Below are 14047 nucleotides of genomic sequence, written 5' to 3'. Positions count from 1 at the left end.
CAGAAGTTATTTGGAGAGGAGAGTGACTGCCGTTGGTTGAAAAGAGAGGTACAAAAAAAACCTTCAATGGTGTGGAAACATTATTCACTAAACATAGATGTTTACATTTTATTTTTTATATTGCAAACATTTGCACTGTAATCAGTATTTGCACACTATTTTATACTATTTTTGACAATCTTTAAAGCCATTATTCAATACATTGTTATTGTTAAATGAATATCGTCAAATAATCGAGATCTCAATTTCAGAGAAAATAATCGTGATTATCATTTTTGCCATAATCGAGCAGCCCTATATGTGACATATTGAAATTGCATTTGAATTTGCGCTTGTTTTTTGCTTTCACTTTGCAATCGTGCGAACTGTGTATAGAGAGCGGCAGTACTGATTGGTGAGTGACGATAATTTGCCCACCAATTCCTCTGACATCGTCTTATCAATCGTTAGCTTACTATGCGAACATGACAAGTGAAATCTCCATAAGAAGCTTAAACATGTGAGAGGTTGATCGCGCAGAGAATCGCTGAGCGTTATGTGAGTGCGTGTGTAAAAGCAGCAGGATATATATTTTAGTTCTGCTGAGCCAAATAAGACCGGTCAGGGTGAAGAAGTGACAGCCAAAGGAAAGCTTACCACAAAACGGAAAAGTTATGACAAATCAGACTATAAGGCAAAAAGAAAGTGCAGCTTTATGGTTTCATGGACAAAAGAATTTCTGTGGCTGCAATATGACAAGCTAAATAACCAGGGGTGCACATAAGTGGTCCACAGGTGCGCATTCGCTGTCAAAATAAAAAACGCGATAAGAAGTTGCAACGCGTGTTTGCGTACATAATTTTCTGGAGGAGGACAGACATTTGTTTAGAACTCTTAAAGATGTCGAAGAAGCTCCTTTAAGCAACTCCTTTGGTGTTCCTCCACCTCCAAAGAAATGTCAGATGGAGAACCACAAAAGAAGCGCGTATTCTCGGAAAAGTGGTTGCAGGAGGTGAGCTGGCTTCAAACAAATGATGAACGCACAGAGATGTGGTGCAGAATGTGCCGTGAAAATCCCACTCTAGCAGACAAAAACAGTGCCTTTTATATGTACGCAAACGTGCATTGCAACTTCTTATCTGGTGCATGTCTTTTATTTTGACAGCGAATGCGGACCACTTATGTGCACCCGTGTAAATAACATAATGTTCTGCCGGGTGTGTTGTTGGTTTCCCTCGATTTCTGAGTGGACAAGTGCCTTTGTTACTGGGACCAGTAATTTTAAGAAAGGCCCCCATTAGAACCCATGAGAAATGCAAGAAATGCATTATCGCTCAGTCTGCAATATCTTTCCCAGAACAAACACCAATTGCAAATAACATACTAATAATCAACCTGAAAAATCTGTTTAGAACAGCGTACTATGTTGCAAAGAGTGAACTACCACTGGCAAAATTTAGCAGTCTTTGCAAACTTCAAAAAGCAAATGGCCTCGATCTTGGTTCCACTTGCTTCTTATCCGTGACTTCAGTGGAAATTTCAAATTCAGGATCTGACACAGACTGATTCCTGTTGTACAGTTCTTACAAGTTCATAGAAATTTCTGTTCAATTAGAACCAAGTATTTGAATTGATGATTGTAATTTTTATACAATGTTGTAATTTGTGTTTCAACAATTTTTTGATTAATGTTTTGTATAATATTGTAACGGAAACAAAACAGGAAACAAAACATAAAAAAATTGCTCCCTTTTTTATTCGGGCTACTTAAATTTATTTCGGGCTACCAAAAACTGAAGAGTCCCTGCCCGAAGGGCTACCAGGGATTTTGAAATTTTGCGAGCCCTGCATGTACAAATTGGAGTCTATTAGGTAGATATGATACAAACCACTGCAGTGCAGTACCTGTAATACCTACAGCATGTTCTAATCGCTCTAATAGGATATTATGGTCGACAGTATCGAACGCAGCACTGAGGTCTAGCAGGACAAGCACAGAGATGAGTCCACTGTCAGAGGCCATAAGAAGATCATTTGTAACCTTCACTAAAGCTGTTTCTGTGCTGTGATGAGCTCTGAAACCTGACTGAAACTCTTCAAATAAGCCATTCCTCTGCAGATGATCTGTTAGCTGTTTGACACCTACATTAATTAGTGGCAGGACTTCTTTGAGCAGTCTTGTAGGAATGGGCTCTAAAAGACACGTTGATGGTTTGGAGGAAGTAATTACTGAAGTCTAAGGAGCTTGGAAAGGAAAAAAGCACCTGGACTTCTTTAAGTTGCTTGAAGACATTTCACCTCTCATCCGAGAAGCTTCTTCAGTTCTGAACTGAAGAAGCTTCTCGGATTATCTCTAATGGTTAAAATTTTATTTGTGAAGAAGTTCATGAAGTCATTACTAGTTAACGTTAAAAGGATGGTTGGCTCAACGGAGCTCTGACTTTTTGTCAGCCTGGCTACCTACAGTGCTGAAGAGAAACCTAGGGTTGCTCATGTTAAAGTTTATATTTAAGTACCTGAGTTTACCTCCCCTGTGTTATTTTTATCCAATTATCAAGTTTGTATGTTAGAATGTGCCGTCTTCTGTTTTTTTATTTCTTACTTTACTTTGGGTTAGTCTCTGTTGGTATTTATCTCACCTGTGTTTCCTCTCTGCCACAATCACCCCTCTGCGTATGTTCAGTTGCTATCTGGCCCAAATATGTGTTTACATGCCCTAGTGTTACCAGTTTCCATGTTTGCCTTTGTATGTGGTTTCATTTTCCCCTGTAGACTATGTTACTCATTAGCTAACTGGATTTGTGTTTTGTCTTTTGGACTTTTTATCAGCCTAAATACACAGCTCATCTTTTAAGTGTTGCAGTTAGCGTGGTGGGGCTAAAGGCATTATTGTCCGTTTACTTACAAATCAGTTGACAGGTTTGTAAACTTGTAGCTTTTTCATGTGGTTTAGTTTGTTTACACAAAAAAATCAACTTAACTGAAGTGAAGAAGGTTTTGTCTTTGTGACTATTGGAGAACTTGCAGGATTTACTTTGTGGCTAGTTGCTAGCCTGTACAGACCTTTGCATATCTATAGTAACAAAGCAGAGGTGGCTACTGGAAGTTTTTTTAACTCAAACTTGCAGCGTACACATGGTAGTTGGTTCAGCTCAAGGTCAGATCACATATACACCATGAATGAACCACTCTGGAGTTCATTTGGAACTGCACCAAAATCACCTCCACCAAAGGGTGTTGGTGCAGTTGTTTTAGGCCACACTCGAGTGCGCATACTGTGTTCGCATCTGCACAAAAGAATCATATACAGGGTGTGTCTGTGAAGGTTCTCAGTCATCCAGGTCAGAGGTGTAGAGGTCTGTGTTTCGGAGTTTTGTCTTTCGAAAGACAAAACTCCAAAACACAGACTTAACAACATGGTGTATGCTGTACAGTGCAGCGAGGAATGCCCAGACCTCTACATCGGAGAGACCAAACAGCCACTTCACAAGCGCATGGCACAACATAGAAGAGCCACCTCCACAGGACAAGACTCAGCAGTCCATCTGCATCTAAAGGTCAAAGGTCACTCTTTCGAGGATGCCAACGTTCACATTTTGGACAGAGAGGACAGATGGTTTGAAAGAGGAGTGAAAGAAGCCATTTACGTCCACTGTGAGCGACCATCTTTGAACAGAGGTGGTGGTTTACGACACCAACTGTCTGCCATCTATAATCCAGTTTCGAGATCCTTCCCAGACGCCTTAACACCCACTCACATCCTGGGCCATCTGACCTCAGGAAATCACATGATAGGGTGGGGCCAGGTTTCACAGTGAGCTCACCCGAAACCCTGGCTGATTAGGTCCCACACCCACTTTCACACCTTGGCTCATGTGATTAGGTAGAGGATCATCAGGTGGTCCTTTGTCCCTCTTTGGGGGGGAAACTCCCACTGGGTTTAAATCTGGGACTCCCCACCATTTGACCCTTAGAACTGAAGAAGCTTCTCGGATGAGAACTCAAAGCAACTCAAAGAAGTCCAGACGCTTTTCTTTCCAAGCTCCTTATACCATATACAGGGTGAACCAGAGTACGATGAATGAATGAACCAGAAAGGAACCAGAGTATGCTGGACTAAACACCCTAAGATTGAGGCTTTGAAGTAAAACTGTGTGTCAGTCTTTGGCTAATTAATAAGCTGGATTGAAAGATTCACTCAGCCTTCAACTCAGCCTGTACTGTTGTGTTAAATCATTTACTAATAGGACGCCTTTATTTGTTTTCTTGTTTAGGTGGTCTGGGAACAGACACAGTCTCTTGGTGGTTTGAGTTGGGTGTTTATTGCCGCAATTCAGCCAAAATAAGTAAAGTCTCTATTAAAATGAGTTGCTGAATTTGCAGGTCCATGCCTATTGTAAGTGGGTTATGGTTTGAGAATGGCTTGGACACATACAGCTTGTCCAGTCACCCAAAGGATTAGTGCTTCATTGTGATTGATCAGTCAATATAACCCGTGTTATATATAACCCAGATAAAGGTTGAACATGTGAGTGCTGTAAACCAGCAGTCCCCAACCCCCGGCCACGGGCCAGTACCGGTCCGTGAGTCGTTTGGTACCGGGCTGCGAGAGTTAAGGCTTGGGTTTGAAATTCATACTTTCAAGGTTTTTATCCGTTTTTAGCATTTTTTTTTTTTTTTTTTTTAATTGATCATTTTTATCGTTAACTCAGTTTCCCTGGGTCTTTTCCTGTGTGTTATGAATAAATCTTTTTTTTTGGTACCAGTACTGGTTTTATTTCGTTGCATTTATCCGCGACACCTTAAAGGCCGGTCTGTGAAAATATTGTCAGACATAAACCGGTCCGTGGCGCAAAAAAGGTTGGGGACCGCTGCTGTAAACCATAAGATATGTTTTCCATCAATATGCAACTTGGTTATGTTACCATACCATCCATATACCATCCCTCTAGTAAAGCCCTCTGTGCTCCCGAAGCAAGTTAATGTTATTTATAATAGCCACCTTGTAGTCTCTACAGACTGATGACAGCCAGGCATGCAAGCTGCGCAGGTGGACGAAACCAACCCCCTCCGACTTTTTATATCAGATATCATTTGTCCACAAATGGACTGGTTCAACTTGGGTTGGTTCTTTATAACCTCTGGGATTTTACCGGCTACTTCCGAAACCCCAGCACCAGGAAAACAGTGGTTATCATCAGTTATCATCATTATTTAGCAAAAGTTTAGTAAAAAAAGAAAGGCCTGGAAACTTTTTAAGCCTGACACAGCTCATTTCACCAAGAGAACAGAATTCATAAATATTCTGAATGAAGTAATATCAAAATTGTACAACTTTCACCTGTGGTACAGTTTTTGAAGTTCTTGCATTGTACCCTCTTTTCAAATTAATACTGAGTTGTTAATGTCCCCTCTTCTATTGTATAATGTGGCATTATGTTTCTACATCATCTCCTGCTGAAATATGCAACTTGCAGCATCATCATCTGCAGATGGTTTGTTGCATTGACATTTTAAGAGGTCTTTGTTGTGTGTCTTTATATTTTTATCTGCTGTTTGTGAGGAGTTCCTTGGAACAGCTGCTGCCTTAAAGAATAAACTCAGGGGTGCAGGAACAGGTTATTGACAGACTATATAATGACTGACTGCAACCTGAGTCTCCATCACTGAAATAGACACACATGTTTTTCTCTCGTCTAAAGCCTCTGAGTTAATTTGTTTGAGACGATGTTCAGATGCAGTCAGAGGCTTTTGGAAGCCAACAAATGCAGATTAAATTTGCTTTTATTTAGTCAAACGTGGGTGCGTGTTTGTGTTGTCGATGTTTTCTGGCAGGAGCTCAGTTTCTCTTCAGTTTATAGTTTGTCAAGATTGATTTGCCTCAGATTGACACAACACGCTCACAGATGGAAACCTCCGCGGGAAATTCTGCTCTGCTGAAAGTGGAGAGGAAATAAAAAACAGCTGAAAATTAAAACTTGTAATGTCTGCAACAGTGAGCATGTGTTGTCAAAATAATTTCCAACCTTATCATTCATTGGACTGTAAATGGACTAGTTCTTATCTAGTGCTTTTCTACTCTGTTTGAGCACTCACCATTAGGGCTGCCACGATTAGTCGACTATTAAAATCGTCGACGACTAATTTAATAGTCGACGCGTCGTTTGAAGCTTTGTACGCAGGAATAAGTAGTAGTATTTAAGAGTGTAATAACGGACTGAAACAGAAGATGGCAGCACTGCATGTACAAGGATGCCAGCTGCCGTTAAACCCCGAAGAAGAAGAAACTGTGTCCCAGAATTCATAGCGCGGCCCAGCGCAGTTGTCAACAATGGCGGCAGCTAGTTAGTTTTAATATTACTCTCATTATTCTTTCTGGGTCACAAAATAAACGTTTAACATATTTTCAGGTGAGAATGTAGCTGTGTAAACCTCAAATATCTGCTCAGTTTATCAAGACACCACATATTTTCAAAAGCGCTCCTACGTTTTCGGAGACGTCTGTTACCCACCAGCTCCATAGCGAGCCGGGTTTCTAGGCTCATTAGAGTCGGTGAGAACACCGGACTCCCGGCAAATCGTTTTCAAACTCACCGCCGTCTTTCGCTACTCAGGTTAAACATGATATAGAAATCACTTAGATAACTTAAAAATGATATTGTTTGGCTTTTTTTTTAGTATTTTATTTGTTCCTGAGTAAATTGGTTTGGGTGAGAAATAAAGTTATAGTTTTTGCACAGATGAATAAACGTCAAGCAGACAACTGATTATCAGAAGTGTGAGATGCTCGAGAATATACTCCGGTGTCCTGTTATATTTTAGATAGCAAGGAGCAGACGGCTGAGTTTATTAAACTTCACTGAAACAATCTGCAAATTTCATTAAAAGTGTAATAAACTATCATCTTGTCTTTATTTTTAGTTAGCACATACCTTAAACACTTCAAGCTGTAAGCTAATGATAGTTATATAAGAGCAGACGCATGCTGGTGCAATAAGCTGTACATTTTACATCCAATGGATGCATGATCTGATTAGTCGACTAATCGCAAAAATAATCGGTGACTAGTCGACTATCAAAATAATCGTTTGTGGCAGCCCTACTCACCATTCACCCATTCACACCAGCACTTTTTTGTCTATGCTGTTTCTAAGTGCTTACTATCTAACATTCACACACATTCATATTCCGGTGGATGCATCGGAGAGCAACATGGGCTTAGTATCTTGCGAGCATCGTGCTGCATCAAATATCCTTACACAGATGTTTTATTGTTGCTGCAATGGTGCTGCCGTCAACAGATTTAGGTCAGCGTTTTCCTGAAAGGAACGCAAACTTGTGGAGGCGGACTGATCTGCTGAAATATAACCATGCCACAAGCACACAGATCTTCATTAAAAGTGTAACTACATGAAACTTCAGTTAAGCCACAATGATGTCAGCCACTTATAATGGCTGATTGTGAAGGTTTCCATCAGGATCCTCAGTGATGACAGATTTCTTCAAAGAAATATCTTCTTTGAAGAAATCTCTCTAACTATTTCCATGATTGTTTACTTCATTGAAGCCTGTATAAATCTGAAATTTATTCATTTATTTTTATATTATATTACTTCTTTTGATTTATCAGTTTAGATTCAGTGTTGTTGTGCTAAGTATTATTGTAAGGTCTACCTTACAATACAAAGGCAACTGTTGTTTTATTAGGCGCTGTATAAATTGAATAGAATTTTCCTATTTCAGCATCAATGAAATGTTTGATTTGTAGTGATTACAAATTCAAATTCAAAATTAGTATGATGGTCCGTGCAGCTGGACAATAGCCAAACACCAGTGTGTTCACATAAACGTGCATCACTATGACGAGTTAAACGAGGTTAGAGTTTGACAGACCGATCAACATAATGTTTATTCTAAAGGTCGGACTTAGAAGTTCCAACCAGGTTTGGTAGAGACCAGCTGTTACAGAGTACTTGATGCTTTTCGTAGTCTGAGTCTAAACATCAGTTTGTGAGGCTGGTCCTAAGGAGCCATCTTTACCACATCATTGTCCCGACCTGTGGAGATCAAAGAGTCTCATCTTATTTCTGTTTTTCATCTGATGATTGTTGAAGTTTGATTTTCACAGAAGTGTTTAATCTGAAGTTCACACCCTCACTGTCAGCCCTCTTTTTTTATTCATTGAAAATCAGTTCAGTATTTGAACTCATACATATAAACTCTTCTCAGCTCTTCCTGTTGAGCTTGAATAAAATCTATTTTTACTAAGCAGAAAGAGGAGAAGACATGTGGACACTCAGTTTTTAGGCTTCGTGACATATTCTTCAGTACACTGATGAAGATCAGAAGCATCCATTTCTTATTCTGTGTGCAGGTCACATCAGGAGAGACAACACAAAGACAAGAGATGCTGAACCTGAAGACTCTTCTTCCTCCTCGCTCCCACTACACCTCCTGTCTTTGTCTCCTCTCCCCACAGCTCCTCCTCCATCGGGTGAGTCTGATTTGATCCTCATTGTGTATTTTGTGTGTTGGTGGAGTCACATTTGCTGCTTTCGCTAATTTCATAAGCTGTATATGGATCACGTGTTAAAGCCACATCCTGTTTACAATGCTGTGTGTTTCCTGTCTGCAGTCTGAGTAAATTAAATAAGATAATCGTATAATCTATGGATAACCGGTTCTGATTGTGATACCATAGCAAGCTCTTTCTCAGTGATGGGTTCTGGATCCTGTTAAGGTGCTACATTGATTCAAAGGGTTCCGTTTCCATGCTGTGATTCTGATTGTGCAGTAGGGCTGTGCCATATGACCAAAATCTCATATCCCTATATAAGACATTTATCGTCCTGACAATGATATATATCACAAAAATGTTACATTTTCTGCTAATTCACTGAATCTCGGGCAGCTCGACTCGTGTGAAGTGTTTTCAGCTGGGCGTCCTGTACCTGGAGTCGAGTGGGTTTTTTTTTCATTCATAGGTGGTACAAGAGGTTTGTCATGTTTGAGTCTGAGGTGGGGGCCAGTTGGCACCATAATTTGCATGTCAGACTTTTCATAAACAAACCATGTCCATGCTACAGAGGTAGGCCCTCGTTTAGGAATAAGGTCCTCGATTTGTTTTGACCGGTCCTTCCGTTTGTCATCATTTCAGTTTATTTTGAAAAATCTTAACAGGATTTTGAGCTTTATTGTGAAAGATTTATGTGGAAAATAAACAAGTGGACAGTGGAGCCACACCATGGGTTTACCGTCGTTGTTGCTAACGACAGCGCATAAAAACTGTCGCTTGTCAGTCCGTAGTGTGGTTATATTAAATATAAGAGAAAGAGAGAACTTTATAAATTAATATAGCCACTACAGTGACCATGAAAACCATGAAAAAATAGTGCTGTAAACAGTTTATTTTGAAACTCTACGAAACAAACGTTAGCATATGATATGAAATGATAGATGTTTTCATATCGTCATCCGATATATATTGTTATATCGAACAGCCCTATTGTGCAGATCTCTGCAGGTGTGGTGATATTGAACAGCTTGTTATGTGTCTCCTCCTCTGGCTGCGTTCATCTGTTTTTCAGCTGCTTATCACTGGTGTTGTGTATTTTTCATTTTGCTTATTAAAATCCAGCCGTACTCGATTTGACGCTGTGTATCTGTTCTGGTTTTCTGCAGCAGCGAAACAAATCTGCAGCTCAGCGTGTCATTACTGAAAATAAAGTGACTAACAGCCTCACAGACTCAAAACAGATAATAAACAGCAGTGGGGAGTCTATCGTCCACTGAGGAATATGAAAACAAATATTTTTCCACAGTTTCTGTCTGACATCAGGTAGCTGCATTGTGTGACTGATTTTATTAGGATCTGCTGCTGATCAGCCTTCTTACTTTGACTGCTATAGACCATCAAAAAAAAGAAAAAAGAAAATCACATAATTCCAAAAAGTTTAGGAAAGTTAAATGTGTAGCAGTGTTAGTCACTCTCAGATGCTTCACTGAGTTTCTGCTGCTGTGTGCAAAATAACAGATTCATCAGCTTTTATAAAATGTAAAGCAGCTCATTACAGTGCTGCGTCTTTCAGCTGTGTTTGATTAGCTTGAAACTGTGTGTGTGTGTGTGTGTGTGTGTGTGTGTGTGTGTGTGTGTGTGTGAGAGAGAGAAAGCGACTGAGAAGGATTCTCAAAGGGATTGTTTAATTTTCTTCCCACAATCCCTTGCTCCTCTGAGCCAGTCGTGTGTGCAGCTGTTACGTGTTTGCTACGATGCGTAGGGCTGGCTTCCAGGCCCCTTTTCTGTGGACACCCTCTCTTCTCTTGGGCGATTGTGGCTCAAGAGTTGGCACTTTGTCTTGTAATCGGAAGGTTGCCGGTTCGAGCCCCAGCTCAGACAGTCTCGGCCGTTGTGTCCTTGGGCAAGACACTTCACCCGTTGCCTACTGGTGGTGGTCAGAGGGGCCGGTGGCGCCAGTGTCCGGCAGCCTCGCCTCTGTCAGCGGCTGTGGCTACAATGTAGCTTGCCATCACCAGTGTGTGAATGAATGGGTGAATAGCTGAATGTGTAAAGCGCTTTGGGGTCCTTGGGGACTAGTAAAGCACTATACAAATACAGGCCATTTACCATTCTTTTAAGATTAGGCTTAAAACTTTCATTTTTGCTAAAGCATATAATACGGTTGGATCAGGTGACCCTGACCCTCTCTTAGTTATGCTGCAACAGGCTCAAGCTGGAAGACTTTCCATTATGCACTGAGAGTTTCTTCTTCACTCTCCTTTTTTCTCTCCCCAGGTGTTTATATACCAATGTCATGATCCTTTGTCTTCTCTCTGTGAGAAAATCATTTTTTAAAGATTTTTAAAGAAGTCATGGAAAGCAGTCAGTGTTCACCGTTCACATTTTTTAGATTCCAGTCTGAGTTTAGACCACAGTTTTTTAGACCATCAGAGAGCAGAAGTGGATGCTGAGCTCTCAGTCTGTATATTCTTGGGCTATTGAATCATTGGTCACTGCATCCTGTTAAATAGTCTGAGGCAACTGATGTGGCTGTGCGTTAGTCCTATGGAGAGCATCTACATGTTGTAACTGTGTGCTATCACCCAGGGGAATCCTAAATGTAAGGAAGCAACAGTAATGTTCACCTCTGTTATTTGTGCTTCTTGCTTTTTCTTTGTAGTGGAGTGAAACCAATCAGACCAGGAGTGACATGTTTAGCCGCATGTTCTCCTTAAATTGCTGGCTGTCTGAGTGGTGTCCCAGAAACGATGTGGGCTTCATAGATAATTGGCAAACCTTCTGGAGGAAACCTGGTCTTGTTAGGAGAGACGGCATCCATCCCACTTTGGATGGAGCAGCTCTCATTTCTAGAAATATGGACAAATTTATTAAACCCCCCAAAATATGACTATCCAGAGTTGGGACCAGGAAGCAGAGTTGCAGTCTTACACGCCTCTCTGCAGCTTCTCTCCTCCTGCTACCCCCCCCAAAACCCCATCTCCATAGAGACTTTGTCAGCTCCCAAAAAGACAAAAAACAAACTAACAACCAGCAAAAAAAAAATGACTTAAACATAAAAAATCACAAAGAAAGAACAATACAGTATCCACATCTGAACCAAAGAGTGAAACAGTGAAATGTGGATTATTAAATATTAGGTCTCTCTCCTCCAAGTCTCTGTTAGTACATGACTTAATAATTGATCAACAAATCGATTTACTTTGCCTTACAGAAACCTGGTTGCAACCTATTAATCAACCAAAGACCCAGAGAGACTTTTAATTCATTTGAAAGCCTGATGCTTAGCCTCGTCCACCCCAGCTGTAAAACTCAGAAACCAGTCTTACTTGTTATCATCTATCGTCCACCTGGGCCTTACACAGAGTTTCTCTCTGATTTCTCAGACTTTTTATCTGATTTAGTGCTCAGCTCAGATAAAATAATTATTGTGGGTGATTTTAACATCCATGTAGATGCTAAAAATGACAGCCTCAACATGGCATTTAATCTGTTATTAGACTCAACTGGCTTCTCTCAAAATGTAAAAGAACCCACCCACCACTTTAATCACACTCTAGATCTTGTTTTAACATATGGCATAGAAACTGAACATTTAACAGTGTTTCCTGAAAACTCTCTCCTGTTTGATCATTTCCTGATAACATTTACATTTACAATAATTGATTACACAGCTGTGGGGAGTAGACTTCATCACAGTAGATGTCTTTCTGAAAGTGCTGTAACTAAGTTTAAGAATATAATCCACCCACTGTTATCATCTTCAATGGCCTGTACCAACATAGAGCAGAGCAGCGATATGAACACTACTCCAACAGAGGTCGATTATCTTGTTAATAATTTTACCTCCTCACTACGTACGACTCTGGATACTGTAGCTCCTGTGAAAACTAAGGCCTCAAATCAGAAGTACCTGACTCCGTGGTATAATTCTCAAACACGTAGCCTAAAGCAGATAACTCGTAAGCTGGAGAGGAAATGGCGTGTCACAAATATAGAGGATCATCATTTAGCCTGGAGAAATAGTTTGCTGCTTTATAAGAAAGCCCTCCATAAAGCAGAACATCTTACTATTAGTCACTGATTGAAGAAAATAAGAACAACCCCAGGTTTCTCTTCAGCACTGTAGCCAGGCTGACAAAAAGTCAGAGCACTGTTGAGCCAACCATCCCTTTAACGTTAACTAGTAATGACTTCATGAACTTCTTCACAAATAAAATTTTAATCACTACAGAAAAAATTACCAATAATCATCCCACAGATGTAATATTATCTACAGCTACTTCACGATATGGAAAGAGAACTTGGCCTTTACAGGAGTTGCTCAGGCATGAATATTCCAGCGCACAGTTTCTGTGTTGATTGTAGTGATTCAGCAGAGTGCTGGTGTTTTCTCACGATGAGTCTCAAGACTCATTGACCATGCTCGTTAACTTTGCATGGCCTGACACGTTGAGGTTGGAAGCATGAAGAGATTCATTCATGTTGTTCTACATGGATATATTGAGCACCTACTCTCAAATTCCATCCGTCCGTCCGTCCGTCCGTCCGTCCGTCCCTCCATCCATCCATCCATCCATCCTCTTCCGCTTTATCTGGGGCTGGGTCACGGGGGCAGCAGCCTAAGCAGAGAAGCCCAGACCTCCCTCTCCCCAGCCACCTCCCTAGCTTATCCAGGGGAACACCAAGGCGTTCCCAGGCCAGCCGAGAGATATAATCTCTCCAACGTGTCCTGGGTCTGCCCCGGGGCCTCCTCCCGGTGGGACATGCCCGGAACACCTCACCCAGGAGGCATCCTTGTCAGATGCCAGAACCACCTCAGCTGGCTCCTTTCGATGTGGAGGAGCAGCAGCTCTACTCTGAGCCCCTCCCGGATGGCTGAACTTCTCACCCTATCTCTAAGGGAGAGGCCAGCCACCCTTCGGAGGAAGCCCATTTCCACTGCTTGTATCCGCGATCTCGTTCTTTGGGTCACTACCCACAGCTCGTGGCCATAGGTGAGGGTAGGGACATAGATCGACCAGTAAATTGAGAGCTTCACTTTTACGCTCAGCTCTCTCTTCACCACGACGGACCGGTGCAGCGTCCGCATCACTGCAGCCGCAGCACTGCAGCCGCAGCACCAATCCGTCTGTCGATCTCCTGCTCCCTTCTCCCATCACTCACGAACAATACCCCGAGATACTTGAACTCCTCCACTTGGGGCAGGAACTCATCCCCGACCCGGAGTGGGCACTCCACCCTTTTCCGGCTGAGAACCATGGGCTCAGATTTTGAGGTGCTGATCCTCATTCCCGCTGCTTCACACTCGGCTGCGAACTTTTCCAGTGCAAGCTGGAGGCCATCACCCGATGAAGCCAACAGAACCACATCATCCACGAAAAGCAGAGATGAGACTCCGAGGCCACCGAAGTGAAAGCCTTCCGCTACTTGGCTGCGCCTAGAAATCCTGTCCATAAAAATTATGAACAGAATCGGTAACAAATGGCAGCCCTGGCGGAGCCCATCACCCACCGGGAATGAGTCCGACTTATTGCCGGCAATGCGAACCAA

The 14047-nt window shown here is 41.6% G+C and overlaps 1 protein-coding gene across 4 annotated transcripts in view; it reads left to right on the top strand.

Moving 5' to 3' along the window:
- The window catches only part of LOC116318188 (transcription elongation regulator 1-like protein), a 93198-nt gene that overhangs the window by 13319 nt on the left and 65832 nt on the right, over positions 1–14047 (top strand). For all 4 annotated transcript variants that reach the window (XM_039616490.1, XM_039616489.1, XM_039616491.1 and 1 more), the window contains one exon: positions 8354–8473. In XM_039616490.1, the coding sequence (XP_039472424.1) occupies positions 8354–8473 (120 nt within the window). The remainder of the gene's footprint in view (positions 1–8353; positions 8474–14047) is intronic.

The sequence above is a fragment of the Oreochromis aureus genome, linkage group 8 (assembly GCF_013358895.1).
Source record: "Oreochromis aureus strain Israel breed Guangdong linkage group 8, ZZ_aureus, whole genome shotgun sequence".
Taxonomy (NCBI): domain Eukaryota; kingdom Metazoa; phylum Chordata; class Actinopteri; order Cichliformes; family Cichlidae; genus Oreochromis; species Oreochromis aureus.
The sequence above is the reverse complement of the archived record's forward strand: the minus strand, read 5'-3'. Positions and strand labels throughout refer to the sequence as shown.